Source organism: Cupressus sempervirens, chromosome 8, assembly GCF_028749045.1.
Source record: "Cupressus sempervirens isolate cs-2001-9-10 chromosome 8, ASM2874904v1, whole genome shotgun sequence".
Classification (NCBI taxonomy): domain Eukaryota; kingdom Viridiplantae; phylum Streptophyta; class Pinopsida; order Cupressales; family Cupressaceae; genus Cupressus; species Cupressus sempervirens.
The window spans coordinates 657,035,545-657,059,060 of record NC_143125.1 but is presented as its reverse complement, the minus strand read 5'-3'; the positions used below and the strand labels follow the sequence as shown (position 1 = coordinate 657,059,060).

General features: G+C 35.5%; 1 protein-coding gene across 1 annotated transcript; it reads right to left on the bottom strand.

Annotated features, from left to right (window-relative positions):
* Positions 1 to 17,350: 17,350 nt before the first annotated feature.
* Positions 17,351 to 18,582, bottom strand: LOC149544151 (uncharacterized). The gene is made up of 3 exons (XM_089795908.1): positions 18,385 to 18,582; positions 18,071 to 18,292; positions 17,351 to 17,800 (listed from the first exon to the last, which is right to left on the bottom strand). Exons 1-3 carry the CDS (start codon positions 18,580 to 18,582, stop codon positions 17,351 to 17,353), a joined length of 870 nt encoding a protein of 289 aa, XP_089652034.1.
* Between the last annotated feature and the right edge of the window lie 4,934 nt (positions 18,583 to 23,516).

The following is a 23,516-nucleotide window of genomic DNA, read 5'->3' as shown; positions in this document are numbered from 1 at the left end:
CTTGCCAACACTATCTCTCGGGGTCTTGTGTGTGGCATAACTCTCCCAAATTCCTCTATGTAGCTTGTGAATGCCCATTTTGTAGATGACTCCTTTCTCACCCTTCTGGAGGATGAAGATAATATTGCCAACGCTTTACAATACCTCAATACTTTTTGCCTTACCTTTAGGTCTACTATTTAATTGAACAAGACCCTTTGCTATAGACAATCCTTCTTGTCAAGCCGTCAATGGTTGTAGGGTTATGGGTGGAAATGAGTTTAGCATGGCAAAATCTTTCAATTTTTCGGCATTCCTTTCTCTTTTTAAGCTTCCCCTGTGGAGTTGTGGAATGTTTTCTTGGCACAAATTGAGAAGAAATTGGACTATTGGATTACCAAACCTCCCTCTCTTGCAAGAAAATTTCAAATTTATTCTAAAGTGTTGGCTGTTACACATGTCTATTATTCATCATGTTTTGCTCCTTCCAGAGCTCCATACCTCAAACTTGAATGCTTCCTAAGGGATTTCATCTGGACCTCTGATGTTGTGCATCATGAGTTTCATGGAGCTGCCTAGGCCTTTTATGTCTACCAAAAGACTCCTATGCTCTTGGACTGCTTTCCACTCGCAAATAGGGGATTTCCCTCTATGTTAAGTGGGTCATTTGGGATCTCACTAGCAATGGGGCCTTGAAAATATTATTGTGCTATTACATTTCTTTGGGCACAGAAATGCCTTGAAAATTGACTAAACCGTCAGAAACCGCGGCCTGAAGAAGCGTAGAAGCATCCAGAATCTACTGGACCAGTAGTCAAATAAAAATGTCTTATCCAAAATTTTTATGCACCTCTCAAAAGAACATCTACAGGGTGACGCGGAAGTCATCGTGTCACATTACTCACAACTTTAATATTTGTGTGGAATATATCAATTACTTGAATAGTTATTGTACAATTATTTACATTTAGAATTTTGTCCTCAATTTAGAGTCCTATACAACTCCGTCTACGTCGCTCAACGAATGTTCTGCGACCACCGGTGGTACTTCTCTAACCTCTGTCCCCACACGATGAGCGATATGCTCGAGCACCATGTTTTCGTTGCTATAAATGCAAACACAACATTGAATAAGAATCAGGCTGTAACAGTTGACTTTATTCTGATAAAATATAAAAGAAAATTGCAGAGGATGCATTGATAAATAAAAGGTCAAGCAATTAGTACTCACTCCTTGCTCTTAACGATGTGGCCTACATTAAATGACACATTGTAAAGCACCTTCTTCCACTCCAAAATCTTTTTCGAGGCATATCTTCCCATCTCTACATGCTTATCAAATGCATGAGCATAGACACCTTTAGCATATCGGACATCCACAGGGTCAATAGGAAAAACTCTAGTGCATGTCTGTAGCTTAAGTGTCAGCTCTAACAAACACCTAGGGGATTCTGTATAATTCATGGAAAATATAGCAATATGAATCTTAGCACTGCTTATTGCTTCTCTTACACCAGCGATGTGATCCCCCAATCTAACCTCTTTTGAATCTAGAAACACCTTCAGTCCCATGTCCTTAAGCTTGTTATGGATAGCTAGGGCCAATGAACGCTTAACATCTGGATCGCGATGATTAATGTCTACGTCGTAACGAACATCTCTCGTAGGCCTTACGTACATTTTACCATGAAGAAATGCCAATTTACCGCGTGGGTGAATGATTGGACGAGTGCTACCTAATTTGAATTCTTGAGCCTCTTTACCTTCCTTCGTTACCAAATCTGTCATCTTCTTCAGGAGCATGTCCTCGTCACTGAGATATCCAATAGCAAAAGAAACATAATAAACTTCAAATTTTAAGATATTGATTTAAAAAGTCCGTGAGCCTGAAAATGAGGAAGGAAACATGCAAAGAATGTATCAACAAGAACTTGGGTTAACTACCTTAATTTGAGTAATTGGTACGTACTCTTTGCTATTGACGATATGACCCGCACAAAACGAAGCATGACGAAGTGCTTCCTTCCACTCCTCCAGCTTCTTTGGGTTATATCTACCCTTGTCTTGGTGCCACCGAAATGCCTTACCATAGCTTCCCTTTCCAATATATCTTAATTCATACGGAAAGACATGGTAATAAATGGGAACAAACTTACTACCTTCTCTTCTGCTAATAAACGAAAGCTCTCACAAACATCACTTGGATGTTGCATAGTCCTCTGAAAATATAGCTATGTTAAGCCAGGTACTCTTTATTACTTGTTCGAGTACACTAGGAAAGTGACCCCCCCCACTTAAGCTCTTCTGAATGCAGAAAAACCTTCAGTCCCATTCCTGTGAGCATTTTATAGATAGCTATGGCGAGTGTACGTTTGACATCAGGACCCCAATGGTTAATAAATACATCATACTTAACCTTTCTCACAAGCATTATCGATCCACCTGAAGTAGATGTAGTTGCTGCAAATTCTTCTCCTTGTTGTTGGATGCTTGAACTAGTCTTAGCTGGTCCTACAAATTCTTGACACATTTTTCCCTCTTTCGCTACCCACTCTGTAATTGTCTTTAGCAACATAAACGTCACAAGTTCTATGGATAAGTAAAGTCTATGAGCCTCAAGATAAAAGAATGAAGCGATTAGTAAACGATGAGTGCATCTGGTGGAGAGATGGGTACTTAGTACTTACTCCTTGCTCTCAATGACCGGACCTACATATTGTGAAATGCTGTAAAGCACTTTCCTCCACTCCTCCAATTTCTTAGAGACGTTTTCAAGCTTGTTTGGGTCAAATGCGTAGCCTCCTTTTACATAGTGTACATCATCAGTCTTAACACGGCAGAAAATAGGAACAATTTTAGTGCCTAATTTACCCCTGTTGTGCATGGATGACAGCTCTTCTAAGCACCGGTCAGATTGTGCATAACCCCTCTGAAAATATTGGAATGTAAAGCCAAGCACTCTTAAAAGCTGCTTCTATTTCTTCATCTCGCAAATCGAGCTCTTTCGAATTCAGAAAAACCTTCAGTCCCAACGCATCAAGCTCTTTATAAATTGCTACGCCTAGAGTATGTTTAAAATGATTGATAAATACATCATAACGCGAGAAATCTTTCACAGGCATCGTGGATGCACAAGAAGCAGATGTGGATGATGGAAATTCTTCAGCGTGTTGGCAATTTAACGGAACACCACTGTGCGGGTTAGAAGAAGATGCCATGAAATTAGATTTAAGTGAACATGACAAAGGTTGAATAAAGGGGCATTCAAAAAAAAAAGGAGTGGGTGCATATAAAAGAGCAGGAGAGGGATAAGTAATGAGAAATAAATGTGCAACTAAATGTGTAGACAGTGTGTACTCGCTGAGGTAACTGCGCGGAAGAAACGGAGAAACGAAGAAGCATGACAGAGTCTAACTAAAAGAGTTAGAGTGACTAGTTGAGGACAGCTGAAGTTTTATTTAACTTTTCATACTCCTTTGGCCTTCTTCCAACTTTGATATTTTGGATCCACCAGAATTAAATGTAGATGGGGCAATTTCTTCGAGCTCTTGGCCAGTGCTAGTGTTGGAAGTAGATGTCATAAAATTAGATTTGATGAAACAAGACAACAGACACAGAACTGAAGGACAAAACTAGAAGGGTTATTCAGCTTCTTGTTGAGATAAGATGGACCAAATAAAAAAGTCGAGGTAAAATAAACGCGCAAAAGAAGTGCTCTAGTTGTAATGTGGAGTCAAACGCGTCGATTGCGCGGCTGCCAACCTTAATTGGGAAGGAAACCGCGCGGGAGAAATGCAAAAGCATCTCCAAATAGAGATAGAAGGCGCAAAAGAATTTTTGTCTGTGGAATCCCATTTCGTAGTAGTTGGTGTCTCGCCTGTTGTTCCACCGAATTTAGGGAAAACATCTAATTACTGAGTGGCTAAATGAAAATGCTTTTGCTTAATTATTCTGATTGTTTATTGTTTTATTTTAAGAAAATAATTATTTCAATATCTTTAAACTTTAGTGAAATCAAGTGCAAATACGTTGCTTCATAGATAGCCTTTTATAGATAACTACGTATTCGTTGGGTACATTAAAAATTTCATCGAAGTGGGAAAAAAAGAACTCAATCTTGGCGTCGTCTACCCAGCCTGATTGTTCGAGATGGGCTGGATGTGTGCCCCTCCATGCCATGCCATTACATCATCCACGGGCCCCAGTTGCACTTTGTCCAAGTGAATGGCCGTCAAACGGTAAAGGCATGAAGAGATGTGGGCATGTGGGATTTTTTTCAAATAAAGGTTAAAAATAAAAGTTTGCACTTAGTAAATTTTTTTTAAAATTATCATAACTTAAATAAAAGTATAGTTAAGTGTCTATGGTGAAAAATCTAATTTAAAAATAAAAAACTAAATGGACCTAAAATAAATTTTTTTAGTGTTAATCATAAAATTTATCATTTATTTTCCTTTAACAAAGATTTTTTAAATGAAGTAATATAATAGAGTTAGTAATATAATGAAACAATTATAGAGTGATATTAACTCTATTAATTAATTAATTTTAAAATTCTAATTCAATAGAGTCATTATTAAAATCTAAGAAATAAAATAAATATTTAATATTTCATAAGAAAATATTATTTTGTTACAAATTTAATAAGGAAAATAATATTTAACATAAAAATTGAAGGAAATATCATTTGACAAAATTTAATATTTAACATTCAATTCTAAAGAACACTTTAAGTTATAAATAATAATACATATACCAAAAACAATAAGATAATAAGATTTTGAATTAGTTTAGTTTAAAACGAAAGTCTACATACATCTAATTAGATAAATATTTTATTATTATATATTTTATAAAATTTTATTAATATGAGCATTTTATTTTTTACTAAATTAATTTATATATTAATATTTTAATCTTTTATAATTTTAATAATTTTAAAAATATTAATTAGTAAATAGAGATTATATATATATATATATATACTAAAAAAAATATTATTTATAGTAACTAAAAATATAATATATTTATGTAGAGTTAAAATGTAAATGTAACTTTTAAATATAGTATTATTAAACACTATTTAATTTAAAATATTAATAACTCTAACTAAAAATAAATCTAGCTATTAATGAATCGAACTATTAATAAATTTAACTTAACCAAAATTGAATCAAACATAAAAAGAAGCACTATGAATAAATAAATAAATGTTTGTGCTTCCAATGCAAATGCACTTGGATGACGGGGCCGACAGTTGCCATGCCATGCCATGGATGAGTGACATCATCTATCCATAATATGTATTAAACAAATAAATCTCCTTATATATTGAATATCTTAATCATATATATTAAACTTAAACAATATAAAATAATAATAAATATACATAATAAACATTAAACTTAATGATATATATTAAACATAAACAATATTAAATAATAAAATATTAAATATTAAAACTAAAAATTTAAAATTTATAACTAATCACATGCACATAAACAAAATATTCTCTATTTTGAACCTTTATTTGAAAAAACACACCGCACATCTCTTCATGCATTTACTGTCTAATAGCTACTCGCTTATAGAAAGTGCAACGGGGGCCCACAGATGCAATTGCATGGCATGGCATGGAGGGGCGCACATCCAACCCATCCTGAACGATGGGGTTGGGTAGACGACACCGTTGCATAATTCCAAAGCAACCTTGAAGTGGGCACCTTAAGTAGGAGAAGATAGGAGACCCCCTACTACTAGTTTTGTCGTATATACTTTTTAATTATTATTTTTAAAAATTCAAGAAAATGATGATGTGTAGATAATGCATGTTCATTTACTAATAGTTGATCATTTTTTAGCTTTCTTGGTTGCTGATTGTTTTATTTTTTGATTGAGTTGGACATGTTAATAATTGTTGAGTTCTAAGCCTAGATTATTTATTATTTATTTACTATTATTTATTATTCAATTACTATTATCTACAAAGTTAGCCCGAAAGGTTATATGAATCTAAGATTTGACCTTGGCATCAAATGATAAATCTTCCTAAACTTGAATTGGTGTTGACAAAAATTACAATATTGTCGAAGGGGCCAAAGGGACTATGATCGAGAGGAGGAGAGATGCTAAGATAAAGAAGAGGGACATGGAGAGGATAGGAGAGGGAGGGGAATTTAGAGAAAGAGGAATGGAAGATATAAATATATAAAGAAGGCACATTGAGATAGGGAGTGATGTAAAGATAAAGATAGAAAGTGATATTTAAGGAGGTCGAGATCAAGAGATAAGGGATGCATAGTGATGGAGAGTTAATGAGATAGAGGAAGATGTAGGAGAAAGAAATATGAAAATGTACAAATGTAAATATATTGCATGTATATATACAAAAGTAAGGTCAGAATTTTGTTTAATTGAGCTCTCGTATCTACACATGTACGCATTGCACACTAAGGTACATTGCTGAAAGTTTCATGTACAAAATATGATAGTTGAATATATGAAACAATATAACCAATCAAAAAAATTAATTATATATATAAAGAGTTCTAGATGGTCTTCAATTCTACACTAGGAAGTGTTCGAATTAAAAGCCCTTTCCAGACGATAATATATATATGAATAAAGTGTATTTGGCGCAGAGTTCTAGATGGTCAGCAATTCTAGATTATCGGCTAGAAGTCTATAAATTTAGAAGTGCTTAGAAATGATACTTTTGCAGGTCTTCCACGCTATTACTTATGCAAAGACTGGTCAGCAATGAATGGTTTCAGCCAATCTTTGTCTTGGATCACCATCATTTCTTCGCTTCATGAAAAGTGAAATGAAAAGAGACAATTTCAAAAAGATTGATTGGAAGTTCCTGTGTGCTAACTTCCTTTCTCCTTTTTCTGCAACGAGCCACTTTTATTATTCTTATTTAATTACATCGTATCCCTTCACGCTTCTCTATTAGTTCCGCCTAGCTTCCTTCACATTTCTCTGTTGCACTACCTGCACCTCTAAGCTTTTTATATGTTTTGGATTTCTCTTCGCTTGATGAATAACAAGAATCCCTTTCTTCTTTTAGATTTCCATCTTTTTCCCTTTGTTGTTTTGTACCGTTGAATCCAATTTCATGGTATCATCTTCCAACACTAGCAGTAGTTTTCCGCATGTTGCAGAATCTGAACCATCCGATGTATTTATTAGTCACGCCAAACATCTGCTAGCTTGACTCATCATATCTGAAAAGCTTAAATATGCAGCCATGCAAGTGAAGGTTTTTTTGAATTCAGATGAGCGTCGATTGGTGGATCAACAAGTAAAAACAACAATCGATTGTGCTTCCCTGCATTTTGTCATATTTTCAAAGGAGCATGCTCAATCCAACCGCTATTTGGAAGAGCTGGCATTCATACACAGAAGAAGGAAAATCTGTAGAATTGTTCCCATCTTCTACCAAGTTAAGCCTAAAGATGTACGATATTTGAAAGGAGACTATTTTGACACATTTGAGCGTAACAAATGAGAAGACAAATACAACTCAAAAAAGCTTCGCAAGTGGAAGAAAGTACATTTTAGAGTTTCACATTATATGGGGATATAACGTGCCCGGTGTACTAGAAATAGTAAAAAAAAGAGGAAAGGTTCATATAGCCATATTCTCAATGAACTATGCAGAATCAAAGTGGTACTTGCGAGAGCTGGCATTAATGAAATCCGAAACTTGTGCTCAAATTATTCCCATTTTCTATGGTGTACAACCTAAACATTTTTGATATACGAAAGGAATTTTTGGGGATGCCTTTCAACGAATTAAAGAGAAGGGTAGATTCACCTCAAAGCAGCTTCAGAAGTTGAAGGAAACACTCTTTTGTGCTTCATGGCATCTTAGTCCAATCCTTCATAGCATGGATTGAGCATCAGTCCCTAATTATTCATTTATTATCAATTACATAGTTAAATTCTTATAAGATAATGTTTACTTGTTTAATTTTTTTCTTGTATTTCGTATTAAGTGTAAAACTATATTCCATCTGTATGTATAGGATTTGTAAAACTAAATGAAAGGCTGCAGAATACTCAGCATAAAGGGAGCTCTATTTTCAAACTGCTTTCATCATTATTCAATTTTTAAATGTATGTACTTTAAATTGTATTCAGTATATTATATTATTATGCGATAGGTTAATCTCCAGAATAAATTTATTAAAGAAAAAATAAAGAAAAACTTTTCATTTCCAAATTCACAAATTTATAGGAATTTTTTCTCAAATTTTTTGTTGTTTTCGGCTACAAACTATGTAGATCATGAAGATCAAATGCTGAATTTTTTGAAAAATCCATGATGTTTTCAATTTTTTGAAACTTGATCAACTATACAGTTTTTAAGGAGGATAGCCGCAGCCTATTATTATTTTCCTCAATACAAATGCATGTTCTCTTGATGAACAATCAAGAACTTCATTCTTATGGAAATGTTTCTAGAATGATTATTCAATTTTAGATTTATTCTATTATATCAATTCAAATGCTAAATGTAAATGATGGTTTTTGAGTGCATAATGATATCAAATGAGAAAATGAATTGCATTAAATGTATTTATATTAGTCATCCTCTAAAGAAAACAATTGGCATGAGTGGACATTATTTTGAACATTTAATTTTCAATATTTGTGGATCAATTCTATAAATCTAATGTCAGTCCCTTAATGACAACATCGAAAATGGATCGATTTAAATTATATGCATGCATATAATCATTTGATAAATGTATAATTAATGCTACTTTATTGAGACATGAGTGCATAAAGAAAATGTTGGGGGTTAATTAAACATGAAATATGCGTGACATTTGGGTAGATATTCCATTTGTCAATATATCTATTTATCAAGGGATTCTCCATACAAAAAACACATAAATAAATTGAAAATATAATTGGTATACAAAATTTATAATTTTTCTATCTTACCTTCAAGATGCATGTGAATCCTTGAATGATTATATGTCTAAAAATATGTAGCATTGACACAAAATGTATGCATAACACGAGAATTTGGATATGAAGGGATATAATCATTACATACATATAAATTTAATGTAACCTACAATGTGTCATCATGTAAATATACAACATATATGTCATACATATTCTCCAAGTTGAACTTAGAAATTAAAGAGAAAGTTAGCTTGTATGATAGGAACAAAGAAAAAGTAGATTCCATATAATTGAGGATGGAGGGTGTTGAGAAAAAAAAAATGTTCATAAGGTCGAGTGAATTTGGAGAAAATGGATGGATCAATTGCCATCACCTACAATCATGGATCATAATAAGGATATTCTAATTTAACTTAATAGTATCAAATTTTCACAAGCTATTAGGAAATATCAATATATTTTTGCATTCAATTGTATGTGTTTATGGGATTCTAACAGAACACCCAATCGAATCTAGAAATATATTGATATTTACTAATTTAATCTGTTATGAATTACATAAAAGAGAGTTCATAATGTGTTGGACCCTTATAATTAAAAGAGTGATAATATCTAAAACGAAGTTATTTTAATTAAGTAAAATTATTTTATTGTGAGGTTTAAGTTTTCCAGAAGTTGAAGCATCCAAAATTTTTCATTATACTAAAAAAATTATAGTACATGTGCATGTAAATTTTGACAAACAAGTTGAAGTATATAACATAGCCTACTTAGAATGTACACAACACTCAAGTTCAATATTGATGGTTATTAAACATTAATAAAAAAAAGTAGTATCTGCATCAACACCACCATTTATGCTAGAATATGATAGTTATAATGAAGGATGATGAATGATGTAATATATGAGCACTTTCACTAATATAAAGTCATCTCTCTTCCTTCTCTTTCTCCCCACACATCTATTAACATGATAAGAAATTAACCATAATTAAATTTATTTGAAAATAAAATTTAACTAACATTGTCTAGATCATTCAATAACAAGAGCTCTTGGCGAGATGGAGTTCGTGCCTTTGAGCTTGTCAATGATAAAATATTATTTTTTGAAAATATATATTTTCCAATTAGATTGTCTATTTTTATTAATCTATTATTTATTTAGTTATTAATTAATTTTTATTTAAATAAAGTCGATATTTCTTGTGAAATTAATAAATTAATAAAATAATTTTTTAACAAAATATTAGAATCAAAATGATTTTTTTAAATGAAATAATAGATGTTTAAAAAATATTACTAAAAAATTCCCATTTGTGTGCTGTTGTGAGAAAATTTGACTTGTGAATTTGGAATGGCTAAATAAGCAAGTCATATATCTATTTAACTATTGCTCCCTAAAATTGAATTTTCTTAAGCTCCCATGAATGAATAATAATTTACACCCATTCAACAAACATAAACACAAAATAGAAATGATGTAAAAAATAGTTAAAATAAAATTCATAAAGGAAGACTTAGCATTTACTTATATTTTATGTATATTTCAGAAAATTCTATTATTTTGAAAATTGAAAATTAAATTTATCACATACTAATTGAATGAGAATATAAAATTTGAACATTTATAACAAGGTCAATGCATGCTTTCAATTTATTTAAAATAAATTTGAGCTTTTATTTCTTAATTAAAACTGCACAGATGTATTCATTAGATTATATATCATAAAATAGTTAAAAATATTTATAATTAACATCGTAGGCATTTCCTTATTTGAGGAGTGTGGGGCTAAAATTGTCATCCAATGGTTGGAAATAATGTAGGAGTAATGACTACCATTGAAGTCATCTCCAACGTTCATTAATTCTTACCTTCTTTCTTTATCATTTTGGAATGTGTATTTTCACCACTTTATAGGTGATCATGCTTCAAGCTCATACCTTTGTCTATTGGCTCTATCTGTACTATTTGGTTTTGAGGAAGAGGGCTTTGTATGACTAGGATTTTTTCTCTGGTTGAGATGTGTAGTCTATGGAGAGTGATGATGGAGACCTTGAGGCAGTTGTGTGAGAGGATATAGTAGGAAAATAACCCTAAAAAGCTCCATGTGATGGTTTCCCATGTGAATTTTACAAAGCTCTATGGGATAACATTTTCCCTAATATGCATTAGGTATATATGAAGAAGCATACAATTCTCATTCCCTAGGAAACATTATTAATAAGGGTAATATCAAATTCATATCTAAAGCTAGTGATCATGAAGACATATGCAATTGTAGGCCCATCACTTTGTTGAATGTCTCCAACAAGGTCATTGCCAAGGCTCTCTCCGTTTAAATCTAGCATCTCCTCCCATAGATTGTTCATCTTGAACAAATTAGTTCCATTAAGTTATGATATATTCTAGATAATATTATTGTTGTTTGGGAAGGTATGGAGTAGGCTCATTTGTCCAAACTATAGGCCTTGTTTTTTAAGATTGATTTTTCCAAAGCCTATGATTAGATTGAATGGCCCTTCATTTTGGCGATGCTTCAAGCCCTTGGGTTTAGCACAGTCTTTCTGTAATCATTTTAGATGCTTTTCGGTGATGCCTCTACTTGTATTACCATAAATGGCCAGCAATATGAAGCTTTCAGGATCTACAAATCTATCCATTGAGGTTTTCCTTTAGGGCGTTCTATTTATGTTTTGGCGACAGAAGGGTTAGGCTATCTTCTTGCCAACACTATCTCTCAGTGTCTTGTGTGTGGCATAACTCTCCCAAATTCCTCTATGTAGCTTGTGAATGCCCATTTTGCAGATGACTCCTTTCTCACCCTCTTGGAGGATGAAGATAATATTGCCAATGCTTTACAATAATTCAATACTTTTTGCCTTTACTTTAGGACTACTATTTAATTGAACAAGACCCTTTGCTATAGACAATCCTTCTTGTCAAGCCCTCAATGGTTGTAGGGTTATGGGTGGAAATGAGTTTAGCATGGCAAAATCTTTCAATTTTTTGGCATTCCTTTCTCTTTTTAAGCTTCCCCTGTGGAGTTATGGAATGTTTTCTTGGCACAAATTGAGAAGAAATTGGACTATTGGATTACCAAACCTCCCTCTCTTGCAAGAAAATTTTAGATTTATTCTAAAGTGTTGGCTGGTACACATGTCTATTATTCATCATGTTTTGCTCCTTCCAGAGCTCCATACCTCAAACTTCAATGCCTCCTAAGGGATTTCATCTGGACCTCTGATGTTGTGCATCATGAGTTTCATGGAGCTGCCTAGGACTTTTATGTCTACCAAAAGACTCCTATGCTCTTGGACTGCTTTCCACTCGCAAATAGGAGATTTCCCTCTATGCTAACTGGGTCATTTGGGATCTCACTAGCAATGGGGCCTTGAAAATCTTATTGTGCTATTACATTTCTTTGGGCACAGAAATGCCTTGGAAATTGACTAAACCGTCAGAAACTGCAGCCTCAAGAAGCGTAGAAGCATCCAGAATCTACTGGACCACTAGTCAAATAACAATGTCTTAGGCACAATTTTTATACACCTCTCGAAAGAACATCTACAGGGTGACGCAGAAGTCATCGTGTCACATTACTCACTACTTTAATATCTGTGTGGAATATATCAATTACTTGAATATTTATTGTACAATTATTTACATTTAGAATTTTCTACTCAATTCAGAGTCCTATACAACTCCATCTACGTCCCTCAACGGACGTTCTGCGACCACCAATGGTACTTATCTAACCTCTGTCCCCACACGATGAGCGATATGCTCAAGCACCGTGTTTTCGTCGCTATAAATGCAAACACAACATTGAATAAGAATCAGGCTGTAATAGTTGACTTTATTCTGATAAAATATAAAAGAAAATTGCAGAGGATGCACTGATAAATAAAAGGTCAAGAAATTAGTACTCACTCCTTGCTCTTAATGATGTGGCCTACATTAAATGACACATTGTAAAGCACCGTTTTCCACTCCAAAATCTTTTTCGAGGCATATCTTCCCATTTCTACATGCTTATCAAATGCATGAGCATAGACCTCTTTAGCATATCAGACATCCACAGGGTCAATAGGAACAATTCTAGTGCCTATCTGTAGGATAAGTGTCAGCTCTGACAAACACCAAGGGGATTCTGCATAGTTCATAGAAAATATAGCAATATGAATCTTAGCACTGCTTATTGCTTCTTCTCTTACACCAGCGATGTGATCCCCCAATCTAACCTCTTTTGAATCTAGAAACACCTTCAGTCCCATGTCCTTAAGCTTGTTATGGATAGCTAGGGCCAATGAACACTTAACATCAGGACCGCGATGATTAATGTGTATGTCGTAACGGACATCTCTCGTAGGCCTTGTGTATATTTTACCACAAAGAAATGCCAATTTACCCCATGGGTGAATGATTGGACGAGTGCTACCTAATTTGAATTCTTGAGCCTCTTTACCTTCCTTCGTTACCAAATCCGTCATCTTCTTCAGGAGCATGTCCTCGTCGCTGAGATATCCAATAGCAAAGGAAACATAATAAACTTCAGATTTTAAGATATCGATTAAAAAAGTCTGTCAGCCTGAAAATGAGGAAGGAAACATGCAAAGAATGTATCAACAAGAACTTGGGTTAACTTCGTTGATTGGAGTAATCTTTGCTATTGACGATATGACCCACACAAAACGAAGCATGGCGAAGTGCTTCCTTCCACTGCTCTAGCTTCTCTGGGTTATATCTACCCTTGTCTTGGTGCCACCCAAATGCCTTACCATAGCTTCCCTTTCCAATATATCTTAATTCATACGGAAAGACATGGTAATAAATGGGAACAAACTTACTGCCTTCTCTTCCGCTAATCAATGAAAGCTCTCGCAAACACCACTTGGACGTTGCATAGTCCTCTAAAAATATAGCTATGTTAAGCCAGGTACTCTTTATTACTATTTCCAGTACACTAGGAAAGTGACCCCCCCACCTAAGTTCTTCTGAATCTAGAAAATCCTTCAGTCCCATTCCTGTGAGCATTTTATAGATAGCTGTGGCGAGTGTACGTTTGACATCAGGACCCCGATGGTTAATAAATACATCATACTTAACCTTTCTCACAAGCATTATCGATCCACCTGAAGTAGATGTAGTTGCTGCAAATTCTTCTCCCTGTTGTTGGATGCTTGAACTAGTCTTAGCTGGTCCTACAAATTCTTGACACATTTTCCCCTCTTTCGCTACCCACTCCGTAATTGTCTTCAGCAGCATAAACGTCACAAGTTCTATGGATAACTGAAGTCTATGAGCCTCAAGATAAAAGAATGAAGCGATTAGTAAACGATGAGTGCATCTAGTGGAGAGATGGGTACTTAGTACTTACTCCTTACTCTCAACGACCGGACCTACATAATGTGAAACGCTGTATAGCGCTTTCCTCCACTCCTCCAGTTTCTTAGAGTCGCGTTCAAGCTTATTTGGGTCAAATGCGTAGCCTCCTTTTACATAGCGTACATCATCAGTCTTAACACGGCAGAAAATAGGAACAATTTTTAGTGCCTAATTTACCCCTGTTCAGCATGGATGACAACTCTTCTAAGCACCGGTCGGATTCTGCATACCCCCTCTGAAAATATTTGAATGTAAAGCCAAGCACTCTTAAAAGCTGCTTCTACTTCTTCATCCCGCAAATCGAGCTCTTCCGAATTCAGAAAAACCTTCAGTCCCAACGCATCAAGCTCTTTATAATTATTGCGTACATATAAATTTAACGTAACCTACAATGTGTCATCATGTAAATATACAACATATATGCCATATACATATTCTCCAAGTTGAACTTAGAAAACAAAGAGAAAGTTAGCTTGTATGATAGGAACAAAGCAAAAGTAGATTCCATATGATTGAGGATGAAGGGTGTTGAGAAAAAAAAAAAATTCATAAGGTCGAGTGAATTTGGAGAAAATGGATCGATCAATCGCCATAACGTACAATCATGGATCATAATAAGGATATTCTAATTTAACTGAATAGTATCAAATTTTCACAAGCTATTATTAAATATCAATATATTTTTGGATTCAATTTTATGTGTTTATTAGATTCTAACATAACACTCAATCAAATCTAGAAATATATTGATATTTACTAATTTAATCTGTTATGAATTACATAAAAGAGAGTGCATAATGTGTTGGACCCTTATAATTAAAAGAGTGATAATATCTAAAAAGAACTTATTTGAATTAAGTAAAATTATTTTATTGTGAGGTTTATTTTTTCTAGAAGTTGAAGCATCTAAAATTTTTAATTATACTAAAAAAATTATAGTACATGTGCATGTAAATTTTGACAAACAAGTTGAAGTATATAACATAGCCTACTTAGAATGTACACAATACTCAAGTTCAATATTGATGGTTATTAAACATTACTAAAAATAAGTAGTATCCGCATCAACACCATCCTTTATGCTAGAATATGATAGTTATAATGAAGGATTATGAATGATGTAATATATGAGCACTTTCACTAATATAAAGTCATCTCTCTTCCTTCTCTTTCTCCCCACACATCTATTAACATGATAAGAAATTAACCATAATTATATTTATTTGAAAATAAAGTTTAACTATCATTGTCTAGATCATTCAATAACAAGAGCTCTTGGCGAGATGGAGTTCCTGCCTTTGAACTTGTCAATGATAAAATATTTTTTTTTTTGAAAATATATATTTTCCAATTAGATTGTCAATTGTTATTAATCTATTATTTATGTAGTTATTAATTAATTTTTATTAATTAGAAATTGGACTATTGGATTACCAAACCTCCCTCTCTTGCAAGAAAATTTAAGATTTATTCTAAAGTGTTGGCTGGTACACATGTCTATTATTCATCATGTTTTGCTCCTTCCAGAGCTCCATACCTCAAACTTGAATGCCTCCTAAGGGATTTCATCTGGACCTCTGATGTTGTGCATCGTGAGTTTCATGGAGCTGCCTAGGACTTTTATGTCTACCTAAAGACCCCTATGCTCTTGGACTGCTTTCCACTCGCAAATAGGGGATTTTGCTCTATGCTAACTGGGTCATTTGGGATCTCACTAGCAATGGGGCCTTGAAAATCTTATTGTGCTATTACATTTCTTTGGGCACATAAATGCCTTGAAAATTGACTAAATCGTTAGAAATCGTGCCCTGAAGAAGCGTAGAAGCATCCAGAATCTACTGGACCACTAGTCAAATAACAATGTCTTATCCACAATTTTTATGCACCTCTCGAAAGAACATCTACAGGGTGACGCGGAAGTCATCGTGTCACATTACTCACTACTTTAATATCTATGTGGAATATATCAATTACTTGAAGAGTTATTGTACAATTATTTATATTTAGAAATTTTTCCTCAATTCAAAGTCCTATACAACTCCATCTACATCGCTCAATGGACATTCTGGGACCACCGGTGGTACTTCTCTAACCTCTGTCCCCACACGATGAGCGATATGCTCGAGCACCGTGTTTTCGTTGCTATAAATGCAAACACAACATTGAATAAGAATCAGGCTGTAATAGTTGACTTTATTATGATAAAATATAAAAGAAAATTGCAGAGGATGCATTGATAAATAAAAGGTCAAGCAATTAGTACTCACTCCTTGCTCTTAACGATGTGGCCTACATTAAAGGACACATTGTAAAGTGCCTTCTTCCACTCCAAAATCTTTTTCGAGGCATATCTTCCCATCTCTACATGCTTATCAAATGCATGAGCATAGACCACTTTAGCATATCGGACATCTACAGGGTCAATAGGAACAATTCTAGTGCCTGTCTGTAGTATAAGTTTCAGCTCTGACAAACACCAAGGGGATTCTGCATAGTTCATGGAAAATATAGCAATATGAATCTTAGCACTACTTATTGCTTCTTCTATTACACCAGCAATGTGATCGCCCAATCTAACCTCTTCTGAATCTAGAAACACCTTCAGTCCCATGTCCTTAAGCTTGTTATGGATAGCTAGGGCCAATGAACGCTTAACATCACGACCACGATGATTAATGTGTACGTCGTAACGGACATCTCTCGTAGGCCTTGCGTATATTTTACCACAAAGAAATGCCAATTTACCTCGTGGGTGAATGATTGGAAAAGTGTTACCTAATTTGAATTCTTGAGCCTCTTTACCTTCCTTCGTTACCAAATCTGTCATCTTCTTCAGGAGCATGTCCTCGTCGCTGAGATATCCAATAGTAAAGGAAACATAATAAACTTAGGATTTGAAAATATCGATTTAAAAAGTCCGTGAGCCTGAAAATGAGGAAGGAAAATGCAAAGAATGTATCAACAAGAACTTAGGTTAACTGCCTTGAATGGAGTAATTGGTACTTACTCTTTTCTATTGACAATATGACCTGCACAAAACGAAGCATGGCAAACTGCTTCCTTCTAGTCCTCCAGCTTCTCTGGGTTATATCTACCCTTGTCTTGGTGCCGCCCAAATGCCTTACCATAGCCTCCCTTTCCAATATATCTTAATTCATACGAAAAGACATTGTAATAAATGGGAACAAAATTACTGCCTTCTCTTCCGCTAATCAACGAAAGCTCTCGCAAGCACCACTTGGACGTTGCATAGTCCTCTAAAAATATAGCTGCGTTAAGCCAGGTACTCTTTATTACTTGTTCCAGTACACTACGAAAGTGACCCCCCCACTTAAGCTCTTCTGAATCCAGAAAAACCTTCAGTCCCATTCCTGTGAGCATTTTATAGACAGCTGTGGCGAGTGTACTTTTGACATCAGGACCCCGATGGTTAATAAATACATCATACTTAACCTTTCTCACAAGCATTATCAATCCAGCTGAAGTAGATGTGGTTGCTGCAAATTCTTCTCCCTGTTGTTGGATGCTTGAACTAGTCTTAGCTGTTCCTACAAATTCTTGACACATTTTTCCCTCTTTCGCTACCCACTCTGTAATTGTCTTCAGCAGCATGTCTTCATCCCTGGACACATTCGACAACGAAGAAAACACAGTAAACATCACAAGTTATATGGATAACTGAAGTCTATGAGCCTCAAGATAAAAGAATGAATCGATAAATAAACGCTAAGTGCATCTGGTGGAGAGATGGGTACTTAGTACTTACTCCTTGCTCTAACCAACCAGACCTACATAATGTGAAACGCTGTAAAGCGCTTTCCTCCACACCTCCAGTTTCTCAGAGTCACGTTCAAGCTTGTTTGCGTCAAATACATAGCCTCCTTTTACATAGTGTACATCATCAGTCTTACCATGGCAGAAAATATGAACAATTTTAGTGCCTAATTTACCCCTGTTGTGCATGGATGACAGCTCTTCTAAGCATCGGTCGGATTGTGCATAGCCCTCTGAAAATATTGGAATGTAAAGCTAGGCACTCTTAAAAGCTATTTCTACTTCTTCATCCCCCAAATCGAGCTCTTCCGAATTCAGAAAACCTTCAGTCCCAATGCGTCAAGCTCTTTATAAATTGCTATGCCCAGAGGATGTTTAAAATGATTGATAAATACATCATAATGTGGGAAATCTTTCAGAGGCATCGTGGATGCACAAGAAGCAGATGTGGATGATGGAAATTCTTCAACGTGTTGGCAATTTAACGGAACACCATTGTGCGGGTTAGAAGAAGATGCCATGAAATTAGATTTAAGCCAACATGACAAAGGTTGAAAAAAGGGGCGTTCAAAGAGAAAAGGAGCAGTGCATATAAAAGAGCAGGAGAGGGATAAGTAATGAGAAATAAATGTTGGACTAGACACGTGGACTACGTGTACTCACTGAGGTAGCCTCGCAGAAGAAACGAAGAAATGAAGAAGCATGACAGAGTCTGACTAAAAGAGTTAGAGTGACTAGTTGAGGATAGCTGAAGTTTTAGAGTGACTAGTTGAGGACAGCTGAAGTTTTATTTGACTTTTCGTACTCCTTTGGCCTTCTTCCAACTTTGATATTGTGGATCCACAAGAACTAAATGTAGATGGGGCAATTTCTTCGAGCTCTTGGCCACTGCTAGTGTTGGAAGTAGATGCCATGAAATCAGATTTGATGAAACAAGACAACAGAAATAGAATTGAAGGACAAAAATAGAAGGGTTGTTCGTCTTCTTGTTCAGATAAGATGGACCAAATAAAAAAGTTGAGGTAAAATAAACGTGCGAAAGAAGTGCTCTAGTTATAATGTGGAGTCGAACGCATCGATTGCGCGGCTGCCAACCTTAATTGGTAAGGAAACCGCGCGGGAGAAACGCGGAAGCATCTCCGAACAGAAGCAGAAAGCATAGAAGAATTTTCGTCTGTGGAATCCCATTTTGTAGTTGTTGGTGTCTTGCCTGTTGTTCCACTGAATTTAGGGGAAACATCTAATTACCGAGTGGCTAAATGAAAATGCGTTTGCTAAATTATTCTGATTGTGTATTTTTTTTATTTTAAGAAAATAATTATTTCAATATCTTTAAACTTTAGTCAAATCACTTTAGTCAAATCAAGTTCAAATACGTTGCTTCATAGACAACCTTTTATAGATAACTACGTATTCATTGGGTACATCAAAAATTTCATCGAAGTGGGAAAAAAAGAACTCAATTTCGACGTTGTCTACCCAGCTCGATCGTTCGGGATGGCCATGGATGCGCACCCCTCCATGCCATGCCATGGCATCATCTGTGGGCCCCAGTTGCACTTTGTCCAAGCGAGTGGCCGTCACACGGTAAAGGCATAAAGAGATTTGGGCATGTGGGATGTTTTAGGTTCATAATTTATTTCTCTTTTTAGTCTCAAAATAGTGAATAATATTTTGTATATATGTATGTGATTAGTTATAAATTTTAAATGTCTACCTTTAATATTTTTATTTTATTATTATATTGAACTGATAATGTTTATTATGTATATTTTTATTATTGTGTATTGATTAAGTTTAATATATATCATTAAAATATTCAATATATATGTAGATTTATTTGTTTAATACATATTATTTACATAATAAATCTATATTTTAATTTTCATGTTAATTAAATTTAATTTTCATTAATGTTAGTAAATTTAAATGATTACGTATTAGTTTAATATAATTCAACATAACTATGATACACAATATTAATTAGATAATAAGTTTTCGAATTAATCTAGTTAAAAATAAAAGTTCGCACTTAGTAAAAATTTTAAAAAATTATCATAACTTTAGTAAAAATATAGTTAATTGTCATGGTGCAAAATATAATTTTAAAAAAAAAACTAAATGGACCTAAAATAATTTTTTTAGTGTTAATCATAAAATTTATCATTTATTTTCCTTTAACAAAGATTTTTTAAATGAAGTAATATAATAGAGTTAGTAATATAATGAAACAATTATAGAGTGATATTAACTCTATTAATTAATTAATTTTAAAATTCTAATTCAATAGAGTCATTATTAAAATCTAAGAAATAAAATAAATATTTAATATTTCATAAGAAAATATTATTTTGTTACAAATTTAATAAGGAAAATAATATTTAACATAAAAATTGAAGGAAATATCATTTGACAAAATTTAATATTTAACATTCAATTCTAAACAACACTTAAAGTTATAAATAATAATACATATATATAAAACAATAAGATAATAAGATTTTTAATTAATTTAGTTAAAAATGAAAGTCTACATACATCTAATTAGATAAATATTTTATTATGATATATTTTTTAAAATTTTATTAATATAAGCATTTTATTTTTTACTAAATTAATTTATATATTAATATTTTAATCTTTTATACTTTTAATAATTTTAAAAATATTAATTAGTAAAAAATGTCACTGTTGTCACATAGGTTTGCACCCTTGTCCAAGGCCTATGTGTGAGGACAACCTAGTGAAACATGGAAACAACCTCCAAGCTGTGGGACTTGACCTGCGAGGTTGAGTCTCCGGAGAAGGCCGACTTCCTCTTACTGTTAGGGCGCACCTATCTATTCTGAGAAGGGAAAGGGAGAAAGAGAGCACTAAAGCATATCTACCTTATCTAATCTAAGGCGGTGATGCACCAAAACAGAGTGTTTAGGCTCATTTCTGCCCATATATGCACTACGGAACTAGGGTAACATTCAAGGTCATACATTCATTCAGACTTATATCGACCAACAGCCACATACAGATCAGGAGACCAATTGAATAACACCAGGAACAAAAGATTTCACTTGTATATTATTCCATAGGCCAAAGATAGATACAGTATGCAGACCACTGATCTCAACAATACATCAATGAGAGGCAAAATGCTACACATACATGTTGATGGCTGAAAGAGATGATACAGTATGTTTTATCTAGCTCAGAGACAAAGGGATTTTTACACTGCAAGTAGCAGCAGAGAAAATCAGGAAGAGTCGACCCTAAGAACAAATCACCAAATTGCCTTTATAGATTAGGCATAACTGAACATTTCTGCATTACATTCACTTCTCACCTACTGGCATTAACTTTCTAACCTGAGAATCCAATCAAAGATCTAATTAAACATGGCCTGCATACCAAGAAATCTGATATCCCTCTGAGAAAGAGCCTGGAGAAGACAGGAATGGCGCCACAACATTCTCTGACATGGTAGATGGATCGCCCGGATGGATGGAATGTCTTCTTGCGCTTGGCATTCATTCTGAGTTGGTAGCAATTAATCCCACTATCAGATTGTGGTAAAACTCAAATTTCTCATCATTCATGATTTGTGCACCCATCAGAATTGATCAGTCAAACAGGCTTGATGAGCCAACTGGGCCATGCAGGCCAATCACACCTTCGATCTCGTCACCCTGGCAGTCTCTTATGTTTGACTGGGCGCTTACCACCCTTTCCGTGCGACTGGGTGCTATGTCACTATCGAAAAGTCATCGAAGATCTCGATAGCGCCATAGCGCCTAAGGGTTTAAACTTGACTGTGCCACCTTTCATCATCTTGCCGTAACCTTATGTTAACCATCATGTCGACTGCAATGATTACAATGACCGCCAACTGTTTTACTTACTCTGCTTCCGTATCCGGGCCCATGAGTACACACGGCACATAGGCGCTAACCCACTATCATAAAACTCGCGCAAATTCTCCATGGCGAGATAGCACCCGCTGCCGATCTCTGTAGATCTGACGGTCACAAAACTTGACCTCCTGCGACCCTGCTTCTCTATTGATTCATTGGGCCTGCTGATACGTGGTATCTCCTTGTTGGTCTATTGGTCACTTAAATATGACTGCACCGGTGGCATGAAATGTGGCCCCGCCAGGACATGTGGCGCACGGGCGCCATGTCGCCGATGCTAACTCCCAGGCAGTTCTCGATAGCGAGACAACGCCAGTCGTAGATCCCTGCGGATCCGACGATCGTGAAGACTCGCCATTCGTGCTGAGACTACTGGGCCTGCTATATGCTATACACAGACTCATACACATGGCACCTCCCTATTTAGTTTGATGAAACACTAGCTGGCAATCCAAGACCTGATCCGTAGAGCGACCACGTGTCAGCTAGGCGCCATGTCGCTATGCAGAAATCGAGACCAAATTCCCATAGCGCCATACCGCCCACTGACAACGTGTCCTGAGATTTACATGTGTCCCCATTCGATTTGCTATCCTGATGCCGGGCTGACAAATTTCACTGCAGAGTACCGACGGGACCCATCTGCCTGATCATTCCTCGCCACGGTGAACCTTCTGTTTGGGCACTATGTCGCCATCGAAAAATGCATTGGTTTTCCGTTGGCTGTATGGCGCCTTGCTATTTTTTGAAATCTTCAGGCCGTGAAACTTGTTTGTTCGCTGCCATGAAACTTCTGACCTGCCGTACTCTATGATCTACGATCGAACCCATCCCACTCGGCACCATGTCTGCAACTGCACCACACTCTGGATGACACCTGGCAATCCTTGGTGAGACTTGGTCCTGTCGATCCATGTGGCGGATGGTTGCTATGTCACCATAATAAAATCCATGCATCTTCGCCATAGCGAGATGGCGCCATCCGTCAATGCGACCCAATCCGACGATCGTGAGGACTTGTCGTACCTCGTGCTTCCGCCCTCCATGTCGATACACCTGGCATCGCCTTGAGACACGGCCCCACCTGACATGTGTCACCAAGGTGCGATGTCGCTGTCATAACCCTCGCGCAACTCCTCCATAGTGCGATGGCGCTTACTGTTGAGCCGAGCTGATCCAACGGTGGTGAACGTAAGCCCCGACTGTGTTAGCCGTGCCGATAGGAACTTTGACCTAGCACATGTGGTTCCTTCTGATTTGTTGCCGCAACGCTTGATTTTGTCGGTCGTTAAAACTCGTCGCTGTGACTATTTCCCCCGGGTGCTATGTCGCTATGGAGATTTTCCAACTGATATGCGATAGCGACATAGCGCCAAGGGCGTCAAGAACCTTTTTTGACCCACGGAATGCCAGACCCACCCCTGCAATGTGTTGTCAGGGAATCATCGCACTATAATAAATATCGTGCATTTCTCTTATAGCGCAATGGCGCCAACCGTCGGTACCGCTTAGATCTAACAGCCAGAAACTTGCAGGTCGTAACATTAAAA